The following is a 16453-nucleotide window of genomic DNA, read 5'->3' as shown; positions in this document are numbered from 1 at the left end:
ACCTTTTAACTCTGCTGGTGCTGAAACATCTGCTACAAGCTTTCAGAGGAAGATGTGGGAGTGTGTGAGGTTTGCTGAAACGGTGGAGCTGCAGGGAAGGTCTGGCACCTCAGAACATCTGAGGCTGAAAGACCACAGGAAGAGTCGTTGAAAGCAGTGTCTCCTGGTCCTCCAATCATCCCCCGCTCCAACTCACCTGCCCTGATGGTAGCCATCATCAGGCTTTTGCAAATCTTGATGATGAGCCGAGTCATGTGCGTTCAAGGAGGAGGACTTGGAAAAACAATATTCCCGGAGGAATGACGACTTCGAGGATTTAAAAATGGCTCCACCCAACAGTTTGACAGAAGCATCAGCAGTCTCTATGCTTTCCTGAAAACTTCTAAAGCATCTGAGAGACTGACTGGAGAAGGTCCACTGTTGGCGCTTCTGCACTGAAGCTGCAGCGGATTCCAGAATGCGCTGCAATCTCCACCTTCACACCATCATTGAAGGAGAGAACAGATTTATTAAATATCTGATCGAGCACTGTGAGTTACCGCACCATTGATTGGAAACCCCAGATATGAATAAGATTATAGAAAGGTATAAAATCAATGAAGAAGCCAAATACTTCCACAGAGTAAGCCAGCTCCGAGGCAAGAACAAGACCCAATAACCAGCTATGCACTGCCAGTTCTCAGTTACCCTAAAGAAATATCAAGATGACAAAAGGAAGAGATACAGACTTTGGGTGTTAAACCACGAAAGCTCCTCACCGTACATGGAGGGCTCCATCCCAGATCCAGCACCCTGAGACTGTACAGCCGCAAGGAAGGAGGCCGAGGACTAGTGAGGGGAGCCACGGAGCAGGATGAGACATCCAAGGGGCATGAATACATCAAAGCCCGACCTGACAGTGTGCTCAGTGAATGTCTCAGGTGATGGAGAGCAGAGGATACAGTGCTGGAGGACAGATCCTCATGGGAGGACAAACCCCTGCATGGGATGTACCACCGGACCATAACTGAAGTGGCTGATATCAAGAAGTCCTACCAATGGCTAGAAAGGGCTGGCCTACAGCACAGCACCGAAGCGCTCATCCTGGCAGCTCAGGAACAAACCCTGAGCACCAGACAAAGTCCTCCTTCTCTTATGACAGCTGCACTGTTCGACTCCAAACTCCTTCAATTTTACTTTGATGCACAAAGAAAATCTGTTTTATTAAATAAACTGTTATCAATAAATTGTCTTTTTTATGGTCAGAACAGAAAGGAAAAACTTTACTAGCCACAAGTATAAATAACATTCTGAAGTCAAGTTTCGGGAGACTTTTACTGTGAAAATCAGAGCTCGGCGGAAGGGGCGTGTCTTAGCCGGTTCTCCGTGCGGGAGCGCGCAGCGGTGATCCCGGTGTGACAGCCTGGATCAGTCCACGTCAACACGGCGACAGAGACAGAGGCGACAGCAGCGATGGACGCAGCGTCCCCGGTGAGCTCCTCCGCCCGGTCACCGGGCCCGGCGCGTGTCCGAACGTTCGCGAGTTTAGCGCGACTGGACCCGGACGCGCGCTGGACTTTTACGTTACGTGGAAGCGGACTGGCGTGAAAGCGGGTCTATTTCTGCTCCAGAGCGGCCCGGTTCTGGTCACGGTTGGCTCGGTGTCGGTCGGGACCCGCAGGCCGGACCGCTCCGTCCGTACGGGACTCGGGACTTGTTGAGCGGCTCTCAGAAGCTCGCTGCTGGTTCGAGTCCTAACTTGCGCGGCCGCAGCTGGTGTCCCAGCCGCGCAGGACCAACTGGACCGGACCGGGTCGGACTGGACTGTGCAGTTCCACTGAGAGGAAAACTTAAAGGGACCTGGCGCGCGTGTGTTTACAGGCTGATGCGCGCGCGCAGAGCCTGAGTGTAGTGACGTGTACAGCAGTGCCACGTCCACCCTTCTGCCCGCGCGTCTCCCGTGCCTTGCGCTCCATTTATTCACCGTTTCTCCTTCTTCTGGTTTTGTCGTCCTAGAATCCACTTTGCGAACGCGCGCGTCTGCCGTGCGTGAGATAGTTGGTGCGCGGCAGGTCAAGAAGAAGAAGAAAGACTTTATCCATCTTTAATGTTCAAACTAAAATCTCACAGAAATGTCTTTCAGGAGAAGCGTTAGGATGAAAACTCCAGACAAATGTTTTCTACTTTTCTCGTGTCACTTTCAGGTCAGACATCAACAGGAGAACTCATCTGCAGATGATGTGTTCAGGATTTGTCAGGATTCCTCAGTGTTTCCTGCAGGTGTGTGGCGTCAGTTTGGTGGCAGTCTGTAGTTTTCTGCCAGGGGGCGCTGTTCCGCAGAGTGAAACGATTTTCCATCTTTCTCCGTCCCTCTGCTGTTAAAGTGTTGAAAAATTGAAATTCTGGTATTTTCTTTATTCAAATCTTTGTGAATCAGGAGGAAAGGAAAAAAAAAGCTTGTAGTTGGGACGTGGAAGCTCCAATCAGTGGGCCACAAGCTCCAAGCTCCGCCCCTTTCTGATCATCCACCTGCAGACCAACAGATCCATGAAGGTCTTTGTTTTCCTGGTCTGAGCTGGAATCTGGATCAGAACTGTACGGATGGATGGATCTGATGTTGATGCTGTTCTTGTTGGACCGCTAATGTTATGTTGGGAGTGTGAGCGGCTGTAAGCTAGCAGGACAGAATGTAAACAACAAGGATCATGGGAAATGAGGACAGGCTCACTGCTTTTCTCTTTTTTCTCGATTGTTAACAGAGTTATGCTGCAGACTCGAGTGTTTACCGAGTTATGTTGCGGACTCGAGTGTTTACCGAGTTATGTTGCAGCCAGTTTCCAGCTAAAGCTTAGCTAGCTTTGCTTTGAGGTTGTGCACTAAAATGCGTAAACTTCTGGTCTTTGCTTACGTTTTAAGAACTTGGCATCAATCAGGCGACATAATTTAATTTTTTCCACCCCAGAGTTCTGCTTATGTGGACCACTCGTTTCTCCCGTTGACGGTGATTGCTGAAGGATTCTTGCCGTAGACATGCTGGTTTAGAGTCTAAATATGTTGATTCTGAAGGGTGGAGGCGTGTCCTGGGAGGAGCAGACGTGTCAATCACTAACACAACACGCACAGGGCCGGGGGGGGGGGTTTAGAGACAAAAATGTTAAAACTACACATAAAGTGCAGTTTTCGGAGCGGATTTCGGTACCCTAGGAGAAGCTCCGCCTGCCACAGATGGTTCAGTTCCTGCAGTGGTGCATTCTGGGCCAGATGTGTCCCAGCACTGGGGGGCAGAGTCTGTCCGTGGTGATGAGCTATTTGGGCCGGATGTGGTCCACTGTCGGCCCCCTGCCTTCGGAGGCTCCCTGTGACTGAGTGTCTGGTGTTTAGGGGTTTAGAAACCGGAGGGTCAAACAAAACTCCAGATGTGTGGATTCTCAGTCATCCAGGTCATGATCATATGAAGCTGCATCACTTATTACCCTTTGACAGGACAAATGACAAACCTGGGGTTGTTTACAGGGCTTTTTGCTTTAAGGGAACGCTAAAAATGTGGCCGAATTGGATCAGGCCCGTCTCTCTGCTTTCAGAGTTGGTGTGTACCTCTTGAGCTGTGGAGTCAGAGGACCTTTTCCCAGTATCGTCAGCTGGGTTCTTCTAAAACCAGAGTAATGGTGGTTAGGAGGTGGAGGCGTGGCTTGTTCGTCACATCTGCATTGCATGTTTGAGTTTAAAAAACTAAAAACTAGAAACAAGAGATTCTCCCAAATCTGTGACTTCCTTCTTCCTAATCTTCGGTGTCAGACTCAGTCAACTGGTCCCCATAGCAACCCGTCGCTAGGTAACATACTTACTCCTCTCTGCCTGCGTGGAAACATGAATAGTTATTAGGTGTTTGATGTTTATCATGTTGTGCATCTGTCCTTCCATGCAGCAGACGCACTTCACTCTACAGCGCCTCCAGTGGTCCAATGATGCAACTGACTAGTATTTGTCCATCACTGGAGCTGATCAAAAGTCACATGCTCATATTTCTTCAGGCTGCCTTCAGGGTGAACGCGTTCTTGTGGATTCTTCCAGTCTGGACCTCCAGCTCTGTTTGGAGTGTTTTTCAACCAGTGTCCCGTGTGAAAAACCCATTAACTGATCTATAAACATTTTCCATCTCCAGGATATCAGCTCTGTGTTCATCCAAACGTAAAACACTGAGTAGTTAGGAATGTGAAAGATCATAAAATACTTTTGTCTTTGTGTTTATTTGATTCTATTAAAGACTCTTTAATAAGAATGACAGTACCCTGATTTAGCTGAAGCTTCAGCTGTTTTAGGAAAAGCCCGGCCCCTTTAACTGTCTCTACCAATCATTCTTGGAGGCTTAATCACAAGCCATCAGTCTGACCAATCAGAAGTGGTTAAAGTCTTCACTTCCTTGTTCTGATTCTGCTCATAAAGTCGTTCAGTTCCAACAGAAATACCAGCTAAAGCTCGTCTTTAGCGGCGTAGCTTTCCACAGAATCTGGTGTCAGACCGTGGAACAAGTGAACAAAACCATGAAGCTCAGAGAAGAGAGTCTGTCTGCTGTCTGTCATGATAACATTTTAAAGTATTTAGTTAAAAATGTGCATGTTCTCGCCGTGCATGCATGGGTTTTCTCCGGGGACTCAGGCTTCCTCCCACCGTCCAAAAACATGCTTCATAGGTAAATTGGTTAATCCAAACTGTGAAATTGTGACCCTGCGACAGACTGGCGACCTGTCCAGGGCGTCCCCTGCCTTTGCCCATAAGTGGCCGGGATAGGCTCCAGCAGCCCCGTGACACAGAAAGGGATAAATACGACAGAAGATGAATTAGTTAAAAATGATGACGGAAAACTAACTTAACTTTTATTAAAACTTGAGTTTCTCCTTTTTACATTTTTGGATGCCGGTGTGCCGCGGGAGTTTTGTCAAGGAGAAAGTGCTCCGCGGCTTAAAAAAGGTTGAAAAACACTGATCCATGTAGACGAGGCTCATTTGGAGAATAATTTATAAACAGTGAAATAGAAATGATGTTTTTGGTTGTTTTGCTATTTGTTCATGTATCGCAAGTTACAGCGGGGAAAATAAGTATTGAACACGTCAACATTTCTCTCAAAAAACACATTTCTAATCGAGCTATTGACACGAAATTTTCACCAGATGTCGGCATCAACCCAAGTAATGCACACATAGAAAGAAATCCAAACATTTATGTCCATAAATGAAGTTATGTGTAATAAAGTGAAATGGCACAGGGAATAAGTATTGAACACATGAAGAAAAGGAGGGGTTTAAAGGTCTGGCAAGCCAAGAAAGCAGCTGGAGTTTGTCAGTATTCAGAAGGTTAACCTGCCCCCTATTAGTGCAAAGTAATCTCAGCTGGTATAGTCCTGATTGATGCATTTTAAAAAGGTTTCTCACCAGCAAGGTGTTAGACAAGAAGCATTGCATGATGGGTAAAAGCAAAGGGCTGTCCAAAGACCTACGCAACCTTATTGTTGCAAAACACACTGAAGGCATTGGTTACAGGCGCATTTCTAAACTTCTGAAAGTTCCAGTGAGTACCATTGGGGCCATCATCCGGAAGTGGAAAGAACACGGCATTACCATAAAGCTGCCACGGCCAGGTGCTCCTCGCAAGATTTCAGACAGAGGAGTCAGAACAATCATCAGAAGGGTTCTCCAACAGCCCAGGACCACTCGTGGAGAGCTTCAGAAAGACCTGGAATCAGCAGGTACCGTTGTTTCAAAGGAAACAATAAGTAATGCACTCAACCGCCATGGCCTCCATGCACGCACACCACGCAAGACTCCATTTTTGAAGAAGAAGCATGTTGAAGCTCGTTTGGAGTTTGCAACACAACATTTGGATAAACCCATGACATTCTGGGAGAAGATACTCTGGTCAGATGAGACCAAAACTGAACTCTTCGGATGTCATAAGACACAACATGTTTGGAGGAAAAATGGCACCGCACATCACCCCCAAAACACCATACCAACAGTCAAGTTTGGAGGTGGGAGCATCATGGCGTGGGGCTGTTTTTCAGCATGTGGTACTGGCAGACTTCATATCATTGAAGGAATAATGACTGGAGAAAAGTATGGAGACATTCTTGATCAGAATCTGCTGTCATCTGCCAGGCTGCTGAAGATGAAAAGAGGCTGGATCTTTCAGCAAGACAACCATCCCAAGCACACAGCCAAGGTAACACTCAACTGGTTGAAGAAAAAGAAAATCAAGCTGCTAGAATGGCCCAGTCAATCACCAGACTTGAATCCAATTGAAAATCTTTGGAAAGAACTGAAGATCCGGGTTCACAGAAGAGACCCCTGGAACCTTGAAGATTTGAAGGCAGTTTGTGTGGATGAATGGGCCAAAATCACACCTGAGCAATGGATTCCACTGGTTTCTCCATACAGGAGGCGTCTTGAGGCTGGAATCACCAACAAAGGTTTTTGCACTAAGTATTAAATACATTTCAGTAAGCGTGTTCAATACTTATTCCCTGTGCCATTTCACTTTATTACACATAACTTCATTTATGGACATAAATGTTTGGATTTCTTTCTATGTGTGCATTACTTGGGTTGATGCCGACATCTGGTGAACATTTCGTGTCAATAGTTCGATTAGAAATGTGTTTTTTGAGAGAAATGTTGACGTGTTCAATACTTATTTTCCCCGCTGTATATCCTCATCGCAATATTGATCACTAATATCGTGAGTGTTCCTCATGTGGTGCAGCCCCACGCTAACGTCTCGTTTCTTTCTCTACTGACGTCTGTCAGGCTCCTGATTGGCTGATCCAAGCTGCTCATGAGCGTTTGCGTGTTCATGTCTCGGTAATGTGGACCTCCTCTGGACAAAGGGGGGCAGGTGGAGACCATCGTAGCTACAGTGAACATTGTCTGGTCTCTGCAGCGTTTGGGATGTTTGTTCCACACTGAAACCCGCGTTGTGTCCTAAAACCAGGCCTCTGCTCTCCGTCTGAGCGCGCCCAAAGCGGGTTCAGGGGAGGACACCTGGGCCTCTCTGAGATATGGCTGTGTTTGGGTGGGATGAGGGGAACTTTTTTCACGGCGAGACAGAATGGCGAGTGCGTGACGTTGCTCTGTCCTTGGTTCTCAGGAGGATAGATTTCACTCCTCTGGCGCCTCTGAGCTCAGGATTCCCGTCTGACTGCAGGGAATCTCCTTCCGAGTCGGCGGCTGGACGGCACCGAGGAGCGGATGGAGCCGCCCGAATCTGGATCCTTGGTTCTGATTGGTGCTGAGGTTCTGGTCAAAGTTCTGTGATACACTCAGACTGTGAATGTTTGCTGGTCAGTGCATAACAGAACTTTGTCCCGGCTCGGAAACTTCGTCTCTGCCGCAGACGGACGTTATGACAGTGGGATGGGAGCATATGATGGGAGTGGGGAGTGGGGGGGGGGGTTTCCTCCTCCCGGGTGGGGGGTCAGTGTTTGTGAAACGTTGCGTTCGTGTGAGCTGGGTCAGTAAAGGTGCGCTCTCTGTTGCAGGAACCGTCTCTGTACACGGTGAAAGCGGTTTTCATCCTGGATAACGACGGGAACAGGCTCCTGTCTAAGGTACCGCGGCGATCAGAACCGCAGCTTTGGACTCCTACGAAGCTGACGGCACTCTTTTCACTGTCCTCAGTACTACGACCCGGAGCTGTACCCCTCCATAAAGGAGCAGAGGAACTTCGAGAGCAACATCTTCAACAAAACCCACAAAGCAGACAGTAAGTTTGGGTTTTTACCGGCTGGTTTGGGGTGAGAACCGGTCAGTGAAACGAGCCGGACCTGCAGAACCTGCAGGGAGCCGGGTTGTACCGCGGCGCTTGAATGCAGCAGCGACCGTTGGGCTCAGAAGAAACCAGGTCAGCCCCCCCACCCTGCTTTTTGTTAGAACGTGAAAGTTCCCCTGCAGAAGAAACCCGATCTGAGCCCAGTTCTCGTCTTCCACCCAGAACCATCCCTGCCTTTTGTTCCGGGTTTTGTCCTCACCTATGCTGTTACACACACACACACACACACACCCACACACACACACACACACCCACACACACACACACACACACACACACACACACACACACACACACACACTTTGCTCTGTTTCCAATAGTTTTTTTTTCCAATCGAACTTAAAAACTTAAAACATTTTCCAGAAGGTTCTGGCGTGAGAACGGCCAGCACCGATGAAGCAAACTGACGTCGGCTTTGCGGCGGCGTGATTCTCTGCCGAGTGTGACATGACTGTGTGGATCTCTGCAGATGAGATCGCCTTCCTGGAGGGGCTGACCATCGTGTACAAGAGCAGCATAGACCTCTTCTTCTACGTGGCGGGCAGCGCTCAGGAGAACGAGGTGCGCCGCGCTCTAACTCCCCCCCCCCCCCCCCCCCCCCCGCTCTCCCCTCACAGAACGTCCCGCAGCAGCAAAAGCAAATGTGTGCTTTTATTTTGAAATCTTGAATAAAGTTGATGGGTTTGTTACACATATTCATATCTGTTTATTAGTTTTAGTTTTTTAAAACGGACTTCAGCTGCATTTTTTTAACAGAACGTCTGTTTCTGCATCTCTCCAGTGTCTCATCAGTCCATACAAGTTCATTACATTAATTTTGTCTTCTTCATAAATAGAACGATGATTTTAGATCTGGTTTCTGTAAACATTGTGACCTGCATGTGAGCTGCAGAGCCCCCCCCCCCCCCCCCCCCCCACACACACACACAGGGGAGCAGAGTATAACCTCCTAATGTTTGGCTCGTCACTGACCTGTCACTGACTTTCCTCCTCTGTCATCCTTGCCAGTTGATGCTGATGTCGGTACTCAGCTGTCTGTTCGACTCCCTCACTCACATCCTCAGGTACGCCCCCCCCCCCCGGACGGGTTCAACCGCCGCACACATGTCCTTCTCACAACTGCTTCAGTAAACACAGAAATAATCCATTTATAAAAAGCTACATGTTAGTTTTTAGAGAAGAAATTAAAGCTTTCAAGTGCGCCTTATAGTGGGGAAAATATGATGATATGACCTGAAAAAGCACCCACAGCAAGGAAATTCTCCTTTTCTGGACTCTTGTCTGCTTGAATGGCTAAAAGCATTCAGCTCCATGTGTTGTCAGTCCATCAGAGGGGAGCGGAAAAGACAACAATTGACTTTAAAGCTGACTTTTATTTGGAGGTTTGTGAATAAACGGTGATAAGAGGACGTCAGGCCTGAAACAGACCGCAGTGATACAAGGGAGTTTTATCTTAATGCATATAATGGACATGAACACTAAAGTGCTTTGGAGGTTTGGTGGTCTGCAGCACACCCTACAGGCCAGTTCATGCAACTGCAAGAAACCCCTTTTAACTGCAATAAATGTAACATCCATTCAAAAACATCCATAGATCTATAAATATTGTTTTAGTGATGAATTATCATTACCACAGTTTAGATAATATGCCTGAAAGTCTAGAAGTCAATGTCTTTGTCTAGAGTATCAGTACATATAATGTAATATTCTACCCATGTGTTCAATAATACAAACATAAAGATATTAAATTAAGATTGAAAACATCAAAACCTGCAGAGAGGAAATGCTGGAAGGGTTTGTTGTAAACAAGAAGGTTTGAAACCACCAGCTGACCTGATAATGAATTATTAAATGGCAGAAATGCACTAAAATCAGGTGTTTGTTGGATTGTTTGCTCATCTGTTTTCATTCCATAATATAACCTGTCAGTCAAAACATTACTTTTTTTTCTTTTTTTGCAGGAAAAATGTGGAGCGAAAGTGTTTACTGGAAAACATGGAGGGGGCCTTCCTGGTGGTGGATGAAATCATTGATGGGGGGTAGGAGGAAGGTTCCTATTCGTTGATTTCAGCAGCAGTGAACCTGTGAGAATGCTGGATGTTCCTGTTTCCAGGGTGATTCTGGAGAGCGACCACCAGCAGGTCCTGCAGAAGGTCAACTACCGGGTAGGACATCCGAGCATCCTGCACTCCACGATGCGTTTGATGACCAGAGAATTCACTCTGAAGAAACACATTGGGGGGGGGGTCTGTTCAGAGCAGCATGACCACATACACAACCCCCCCCCCCCCCCCCCCCCCCCCCACTTCACACGCCTGTATCTGGTTTGGTCTGTTTGCAAACTTCATTGCTCCTGACGAACTTTGCATTCAGGGTAAGTCTTCCTAAATGAAAGCACTGCGCCCTCTGCTGGCGTAAAGCAGGAACTGCACAGACCCTGGTTTAAAACTGATCAGATGAACAATTAGCATAGAACTAAATAGAATAGAAGAAATACTAGATCAGTCAATGTGTTTAAAGAACAAGTAAAATAGCAGAAGATATAGAAGATAATAGCAGATTGTGTCACATAAACTCGTATTGAGATCATGGCCCAGTGTTGGGATCGTATCCTCGTGTTGGGATCGTATCCTCGAGTTGGGATCGTATCCTCTTGTTGGGATCGTATCTTCATGCGTAGAATATCTACAGAAACTTTTAAATTTTCTTTTTAAACTAAATTCCATATAGTGGCATTTTAATAGATTCAAATAGATTTTCTGGAACCCGGAAGCTTAAGAAAATGAAACCCCACCTTTGGCCTCCTTTGGAAAAGATCGTCTGACATGAAGCTGGTCTTTGGTCTGCAAAAGTTTGGGGGTCGCTGTCACACCCCTTCTAATGGGAGGGGGGCTCTGATGGGACGGTCTTTTGATGCTGCATGGACCGATCGGCGCTGCTGTCAAACACATCTCTCTTATTCTTCAGTGTCCTCCTGCTTTTCTCTTACCTGCTTTTACCTTTTTGTTGCCCCCCCCCCCCCCCCCCTATTATTTCTGCCCCCCTTGACTGCTGTCAGCTCCTGTCAGAGCCAGCCTTTGGCTTCGTCCTGTTCGATTACATCACGGGTAACCTAGAGGGACAGGCAGACAAAACCCAGCAGCTTTAGCCTGACGAGCTGAGGGTGAGAGGGGGGAGGTGAGGGGAGGTGAGTGCATGGTGAGAGCGCACGCAGGCGTGCATGGTGAGAGCGCACGCAGGCGTGCATGGTGAGAGTGCACGCAGGCGCTTCACTGGCTCTGACTGATGTGTCCCTGAACCAAAGGAAGCTGCAGCTCTGATTGGCTGAGCTGCTAACCAGCATGAGCACGGCCCCGCCCACGCCGTCACCCGCTCGTCTTTGGGTTTTCCTCTCCATGACATCGAGTCTTTGTCTTTCACAGGCGGACGACAACCCTTTAACCGAGCAGAGTGTCACCCAGGTAACAAACGTGCACACACACACACACAGACACACACATGCATGGTAATAATGTTGCGTCTCACATCAGAGAGCTGTGTTCACATGAACCAAACTTCCTGGTTGAAGCTGCGTTGACCTTCACCCCAGCATCAGGATGTTTGTGAAAATCCCAGATTCAGTCCAAATGACACACCCGTGCACAGCCTGTGCACACGCAGGACCCTTTGTGCACGTGTTCCTGCATGCAAACCGCAGACGTGTGCGCTCAGTGTGCTCACAGGTGTTGCTCCATACTCAAAAAAATGACGAGTGTCTTCAAAATAAAAGCAGTGTCGTTTGTGGAAACGGATTCTGTTGATCGTTCAACGTTTACGTCACAGAAACTGAGCGACGTTGGCGTCTGCATTCATGTGATTTTGGAAGATTTAGCTGTTTTTCTGACGTTCATGTGTGTTTTCCTGAGCTGAACGATCATTTTTCTGATCCTTCCAGCACCGCATGAACGCAGCGTTTCTCTAAGTTTCACTGTTTCCCTAAAGGACATCGATTGTTTCAGCTGGAACTAAAACGAGAGAAAATTAAAAATAAAAAAACGAGGTGGATTACCAAATCGCTCCACGTCGCTCCTGGTCTGACCCGTCAATCAAATGTTCGAACCTTTAGTGGCTCAAAACGTTAATTATCCAGAAGCTTTCCAGGCTTTGGCGTGCTCTGTGACTCCACAGTTTTAGCAACGAGACTCTGCTGCAGTAAAGAGGAAACTCCACCCTCTGGTAAAAAACAAAAAACAAATAAATAAATCAATGTTTTTTTTTTGGAGAAGAACTTCTGGGGGGTATTCCAGAAAGCAGGTTATGCTAGCTCCCACGGTAAGTTTGAGGCTAAGGAAGTTGATAACCTCAGCTTTCAGTTCCAGAAATGGAGGTATGTTTCAGGGTAGGTCAAGTTGCCGTAGCAACTCATGCTCTGAACATAACCTGGTCTGGAGCAGGTTTAGTTGAAGGTTAGTTTGTTTTCAGAGAGGTGAAGCAGCATGGCGTGTCCATTTGAAGATGATTTAGTGGATGAAGAAGCTCAGATAATACTTTTTCCACCGTGAGAGGATGATAAGACCACATATGGATGTTGGAAAGAGAAACCTTTTTACTTTGATCTAACTTAATTATTTGCTCCAGTTAAGATAAATCTTTTTTTTTGTTCAGACGTCTTAAAAATAACACGTAGTTTTCAGACAGTTATTTTACTTTCATTCAAATTAATTCAATTAAGTAGGTGTAACTTTGGTGCTGCTGTTAGATCGGCACTGCAAGGGATTGTGGGATACCATTTCCTTTGCCTGTCAGGATGGATTTGGGTTTAAGTGTGGGTTTTTGACCAAATGTGTTTAGTTGTTTTACAGTGTTTTGTCCATTTATTTGTCCTGTTATGTTTAATTCTTTCTGCACCATGAGTGAGAGGGAGGGTGAGGATGGTGAGGATATTTGGCACCACTAGTCCAAAACTATGGTATAAGATCTATAGTTACAGTCTGTCATGATAATTAAATGCTAGGAATATATTGTAAATCTGTACTGTATCATTTATTTTAATTTTATAAAAATGAGAAAACCTGCAGCCTCTAACTTAGACGTATGACAGTTCAAGAATTACAATAAATTAATATGGAGAAACATTTAATTGAATTGGAGTAATATGACATTTAGTTGGATAAACATGTAAATTTGAGTTGTATAAACAATCGAGTTGGACGTAAGAAATTAGGTTGAACAAATGTAACTCAATTACTTGTTACCATCTGAATTAATTGAAGTTGGATAAGTTATATATATATATATATATATATATATATATATATATATATATATATATATATATATATATATATATATATATATATATATATATATATATATATATATATATATATATATATATATATATACGCGTCACAATGAAAATAGAAATAAGATCAGAAACTGATTCGTTTACTTTGTCCGTTCTTTTTCTCCAAGCAGAAACTTTTTTTTGCTGATGATGCAGCCGTGTTACTTTCTTGATGGACGTATAATCTTCATACGCAGTCATTAAAATCTCAGACTCCGTCTCACTAAAGTATAGCCTCTCTTTTTGTTCACCACGCGTTTCCATGGTGACTCTGGAAATCGTTGATCCATTGAGAGTGTCTTTATGTACCTGCCTTGTGCGTGCATTAACCCAGGGTTACCAAGTCGAGCGTAATTACACCAACTCATATCCGGTCTTTTGGAACCGACATACCCAGAGTAAGCAAGTTCAGGCGGATTTCAGCCAGAGTTCAGGCTTAAAGTCAGGCTAGTTTAAACATGCTTCCTGGAATACCCCCCTGCTTCCTGGAATACCCCCCTGGATTCTGTGAAAAGTCTGGAAAGGTGAGCCTCCGTCATCACAGCAGGTTTCACTGATCCTTGTTGATGAGCGCTCAGGTGTTTCCGCTGCAGGACGGGCCGCGTAAACGTGCGAGCGGGAAACTGTGGAGTGGTATTTATGGGTGGGGGGGGTAATTGCCTGCAGCTCTGATTTGTGTTGATTTGATGCTTTATTGATGAACAGAGGCTGCAGGAGGAGCAGGGGCTGTTCTGGGATCAGGTCAAAGCTTCAATAAATAAAAGAGGCTCTGCTGCAGATGAGCCCAGGACACGTGCACGTTTCACGCTTCTGTTTACAGCTGCTGAATGAAGCTTTACTCCTAACCTGCTGCTGTGCGTGTGCACGTGTCTGTGAGTGTGCATGTGCACGTGTCTGTGAGTGTGTGTGTGCACGTGTCTGTGTGTGTTTGGACTGACACTCTAAACTTTGTGTTTGTTGCTTTTAACCCTGACAGCACCTAACAGAGAAGCTGGCTCTCACCTCTAACGTAAGCATCACCACATCACACACACACACAGGGGAGGGGGGTGTAAGCCACGCCCACATCGCCTCACAGTCATGTCGGAAATGTTTTAAAGCAGAACAGGGTTAAGGACTAACTCCTGATCGGACGGTTTGAAATTTGGATGAAGTTCCTCACCTCAGTCCATTCATCTACAAAGTCAGCTGCTGGGGTGTTGGCACACCTGTAGACACCTGTAGACACCAGTAGATACCAGTAGATACCTGTTGACAGGTGTTGGGGCAGAAAACGGTGGAGATTTAAAGCTAACAAACTACAGTTTAGAGGTATCTCCTGATGATGTTCAATCCATCTTTAAAAATGTTCACATCCACATCCGGTTTGGGGGAAAAACCTCCCGTCTTTCCCGGTGGAGTTTGGATGAATCCGTTCCAGGAGTCAAGGTTTCCATCTGCGCTGGATGCTTTTAAAGACCCGCTCCAATGAAAAAGGGGTTTTTCCTGACGATGGAGGACAGATATTTAAAAAAAAAAAAAAAAAAAACTTCATTTCCCATTCTAACGTTAGCAGTGCATCAGAAAATGGCAACATCAGATCCATCCGTCCGTCCAGTTCTGATCCAGATTCCAGCTCAGACCAGGAAAACAGAGACCTTCATGGATCTGTTGGTCTGACAGAGGATGATCAGAAAGGGGCGGAGCTTGGAGACTTTGACCCGCCAGTTGTACGTTATTTAAAAAGCACTTCTACACATCCTGCTACAAGGTGCCGTACAATAAAACACTAATAGACATAAAAAACAATGAAAGGATTAAAAATAGCTACCAAAGCAGTAAACAAAAACATACAGCATCTTTTCTTCTGCCCCTGATTCAGAATAATAATTTTTCTTTATCCATGTCCTCCATCAACACATGTTAAAAACACGGTTTCCATCATAGCGGGTATTTCCATTTCTGTGTTTGTGTTGCTTCGATGACATCATCACGAAGCCTCGTTCTGACCACCGCTCCTGTCCTCCAGGTTCTCCAGTCGGCCAAAGACCAGATCAAGTGGTCCATCCTGAAGTGACCCCACAGGAAGGAGCAGGGAGAGGCGTCGGGAGGACTTTTGTCTTTTTTGTTTTTGTTTTGCATCATTGATTTAACTTATTTGGATTGTGAGGGAAGCGTGGAAATGTTTTTTTACTTCTGTTGTCACGGCGATGAGCAGAGTGGAGCTGCAGCAGCGTAAACCCTGAAGGTCCAGTGGGGCTGCTGCCAAAGGCGGGAAGGAAGACGACACGGCTCCGCGTCCTGCACACGGACTCGAACCTCAGCAAGTTACTTTGTGGGTCAGAACGCTTTTTGTGGATTTCTGAGTGGAAAAATGCCAAAGACTCATTTTTAGGAGGCTTAGATTTTGCTCCAACAGATGTTACTTTTTGGGAGGCTGCTAATAAAACGAAGTTTGTTGACATTTTTCTTGGTTTGCTTTTGATTTTTCTGTGGAAAAGTTTCCTCCCACGTCTTGAGTAAGAACGTCATCAGGTCCTGCTGGCCCCGCCCCCTACAGCTGATCCAATCACAAACTAGAGGGACAAATATTGAGCAGGAATCTCCACATTTCTGATGAACCACTGAAGCCACGCCTCCTTGTTTTCTGATCTCAGAAATCATGTTTTGCATCAGTAGTTTGAGCGTGACGGTTGTGTGTTCGAGTCCCAAACGAGAACCTGGACACTGCCGCTCCTGCGCTCCTAGCCGAGTGCAGTTTTATAACCGCATCCGTTAAGGTTTCACCTGCTTCCCTCAGATTTGAGCAGCTCCAACACTGAAACCTCCAGCTTTGTCTCTGGAGTTCAAAGAAAAAGACGTTTCAAATCTGCAATGCATGTTCAAGCTGCATGTTCCACATCATGAACCCTCCACCGCCTTACTGGAGAGTCGGTGGCTACCTTTTGATTTCAAGACAGACTTTAGTTCTGCTGCTTTTGATTTTTCCAAACAAACCTTCATGTTCTTCCCTGGAACAGTCAGAAACCAGAGATCTGTGTGTTCACGACTGTTTTCTGACTTTAATGGAAACTCGTTTAGGAAAACTGACGAATTGTTTTGTTTTTAATTGAACATTTGCAGAATACAATACAAAAATACAACATTTATAACTATACAATATAAGAATAAAACAGAGTTCTGAATACAAAACATTGTTTATAATATGATATACATTTTTTAAACAAACTGCTGTTCAATAATAACCAAATAAAGCAATAAAAAGAAGGAATTTTATAAACTAAAAATAAAAAATAGAAATGTGAGAGTCATTTTATGTCTCTAGTCCAAAAGATTTACAGATGTTAA

At 45.7% G+C, this 16453-nt stretch overlaps 1 protein-coding gene and 1 non-coding gene across 6 annotated transcripts; both read left to right on the top strand.

Moving 5' to 3' along the window:
- Nucleotides 1–1296: 1296 nt before the first annotated feature.
- copz2 (COPI coat complex subunit zeta 2) lies at nucleotides 1297–15569 on the top strand. 5 transcript variants are annotated; one of them, XM_023957841.2, is made up of 10 exons: nucleotides 1297–1470; nucleotides 7511–7579; nucleotides 7650–7734; nucleotides 8270–8361; nucleotides 8809–8864; nucleotides 9762–9839; nucleotides 9914–9965; nucleotides 11223–11261; nucleotides 14103–14135; nucleotides 15135–15569. In XM_023957841.2, the coding sequence occupies exons 1-10, from the start codon at nucleotides 1453–1455 to the stop codon at nucleotides 15180–15182; spliced, it is 570 nt and encodes a 189-aa protein (XP_023813609.1). In that variant the 5' UTR covers nucleotides 1297–1452; the 3' UTR covers nucleotides 15183–15569. The 5 variants fall into 5 exon arrangements, 2 of the variants coding, with proteins under 2 accessions (XP_023813609.1, XP_023813610.1); XR_002873732.2 differs by lacking the exon at nucleotides 14103–14135 and adding an exon at nucleotides 10859–10963 and having other exon boundaries at nucleotides 1306–1470; XR_002873733.2 differs by lacking the exon at nucleotides 14103–14135 and adding an exon at nucleotides 10859–10987 and having other exon boundaries at nucleotides 1306–1470; nucleotides 15135–15233.
- mir152 (microRNA mir-152) lies at nucleotides 7254–7354 on the top strand. The gene has a single exon (NR_107122.2). It is a non-coding gene; the product is annotated as a microRNA mir-152 (primary transcript).
- Nucleotides 15570–16453: the final 884 nt, after the last annotated feature.

This window comes from Oryzias latipes, chromosome 8 (assembly GCF_053564925.1).
Source record: "Oryzias latipes strain Hd-rR chromosome 8, Olatipes_Hd-rR_3.1".
NCBI lineage: Eukaryota > Metazoa > Chordata > Actinopteri > Beloniformes > Adrianichthyidae > Oryzias > Oryzias latipes.
This window is presented reverse-complemented; position numbering and strand designations above follow the sequence as displayed.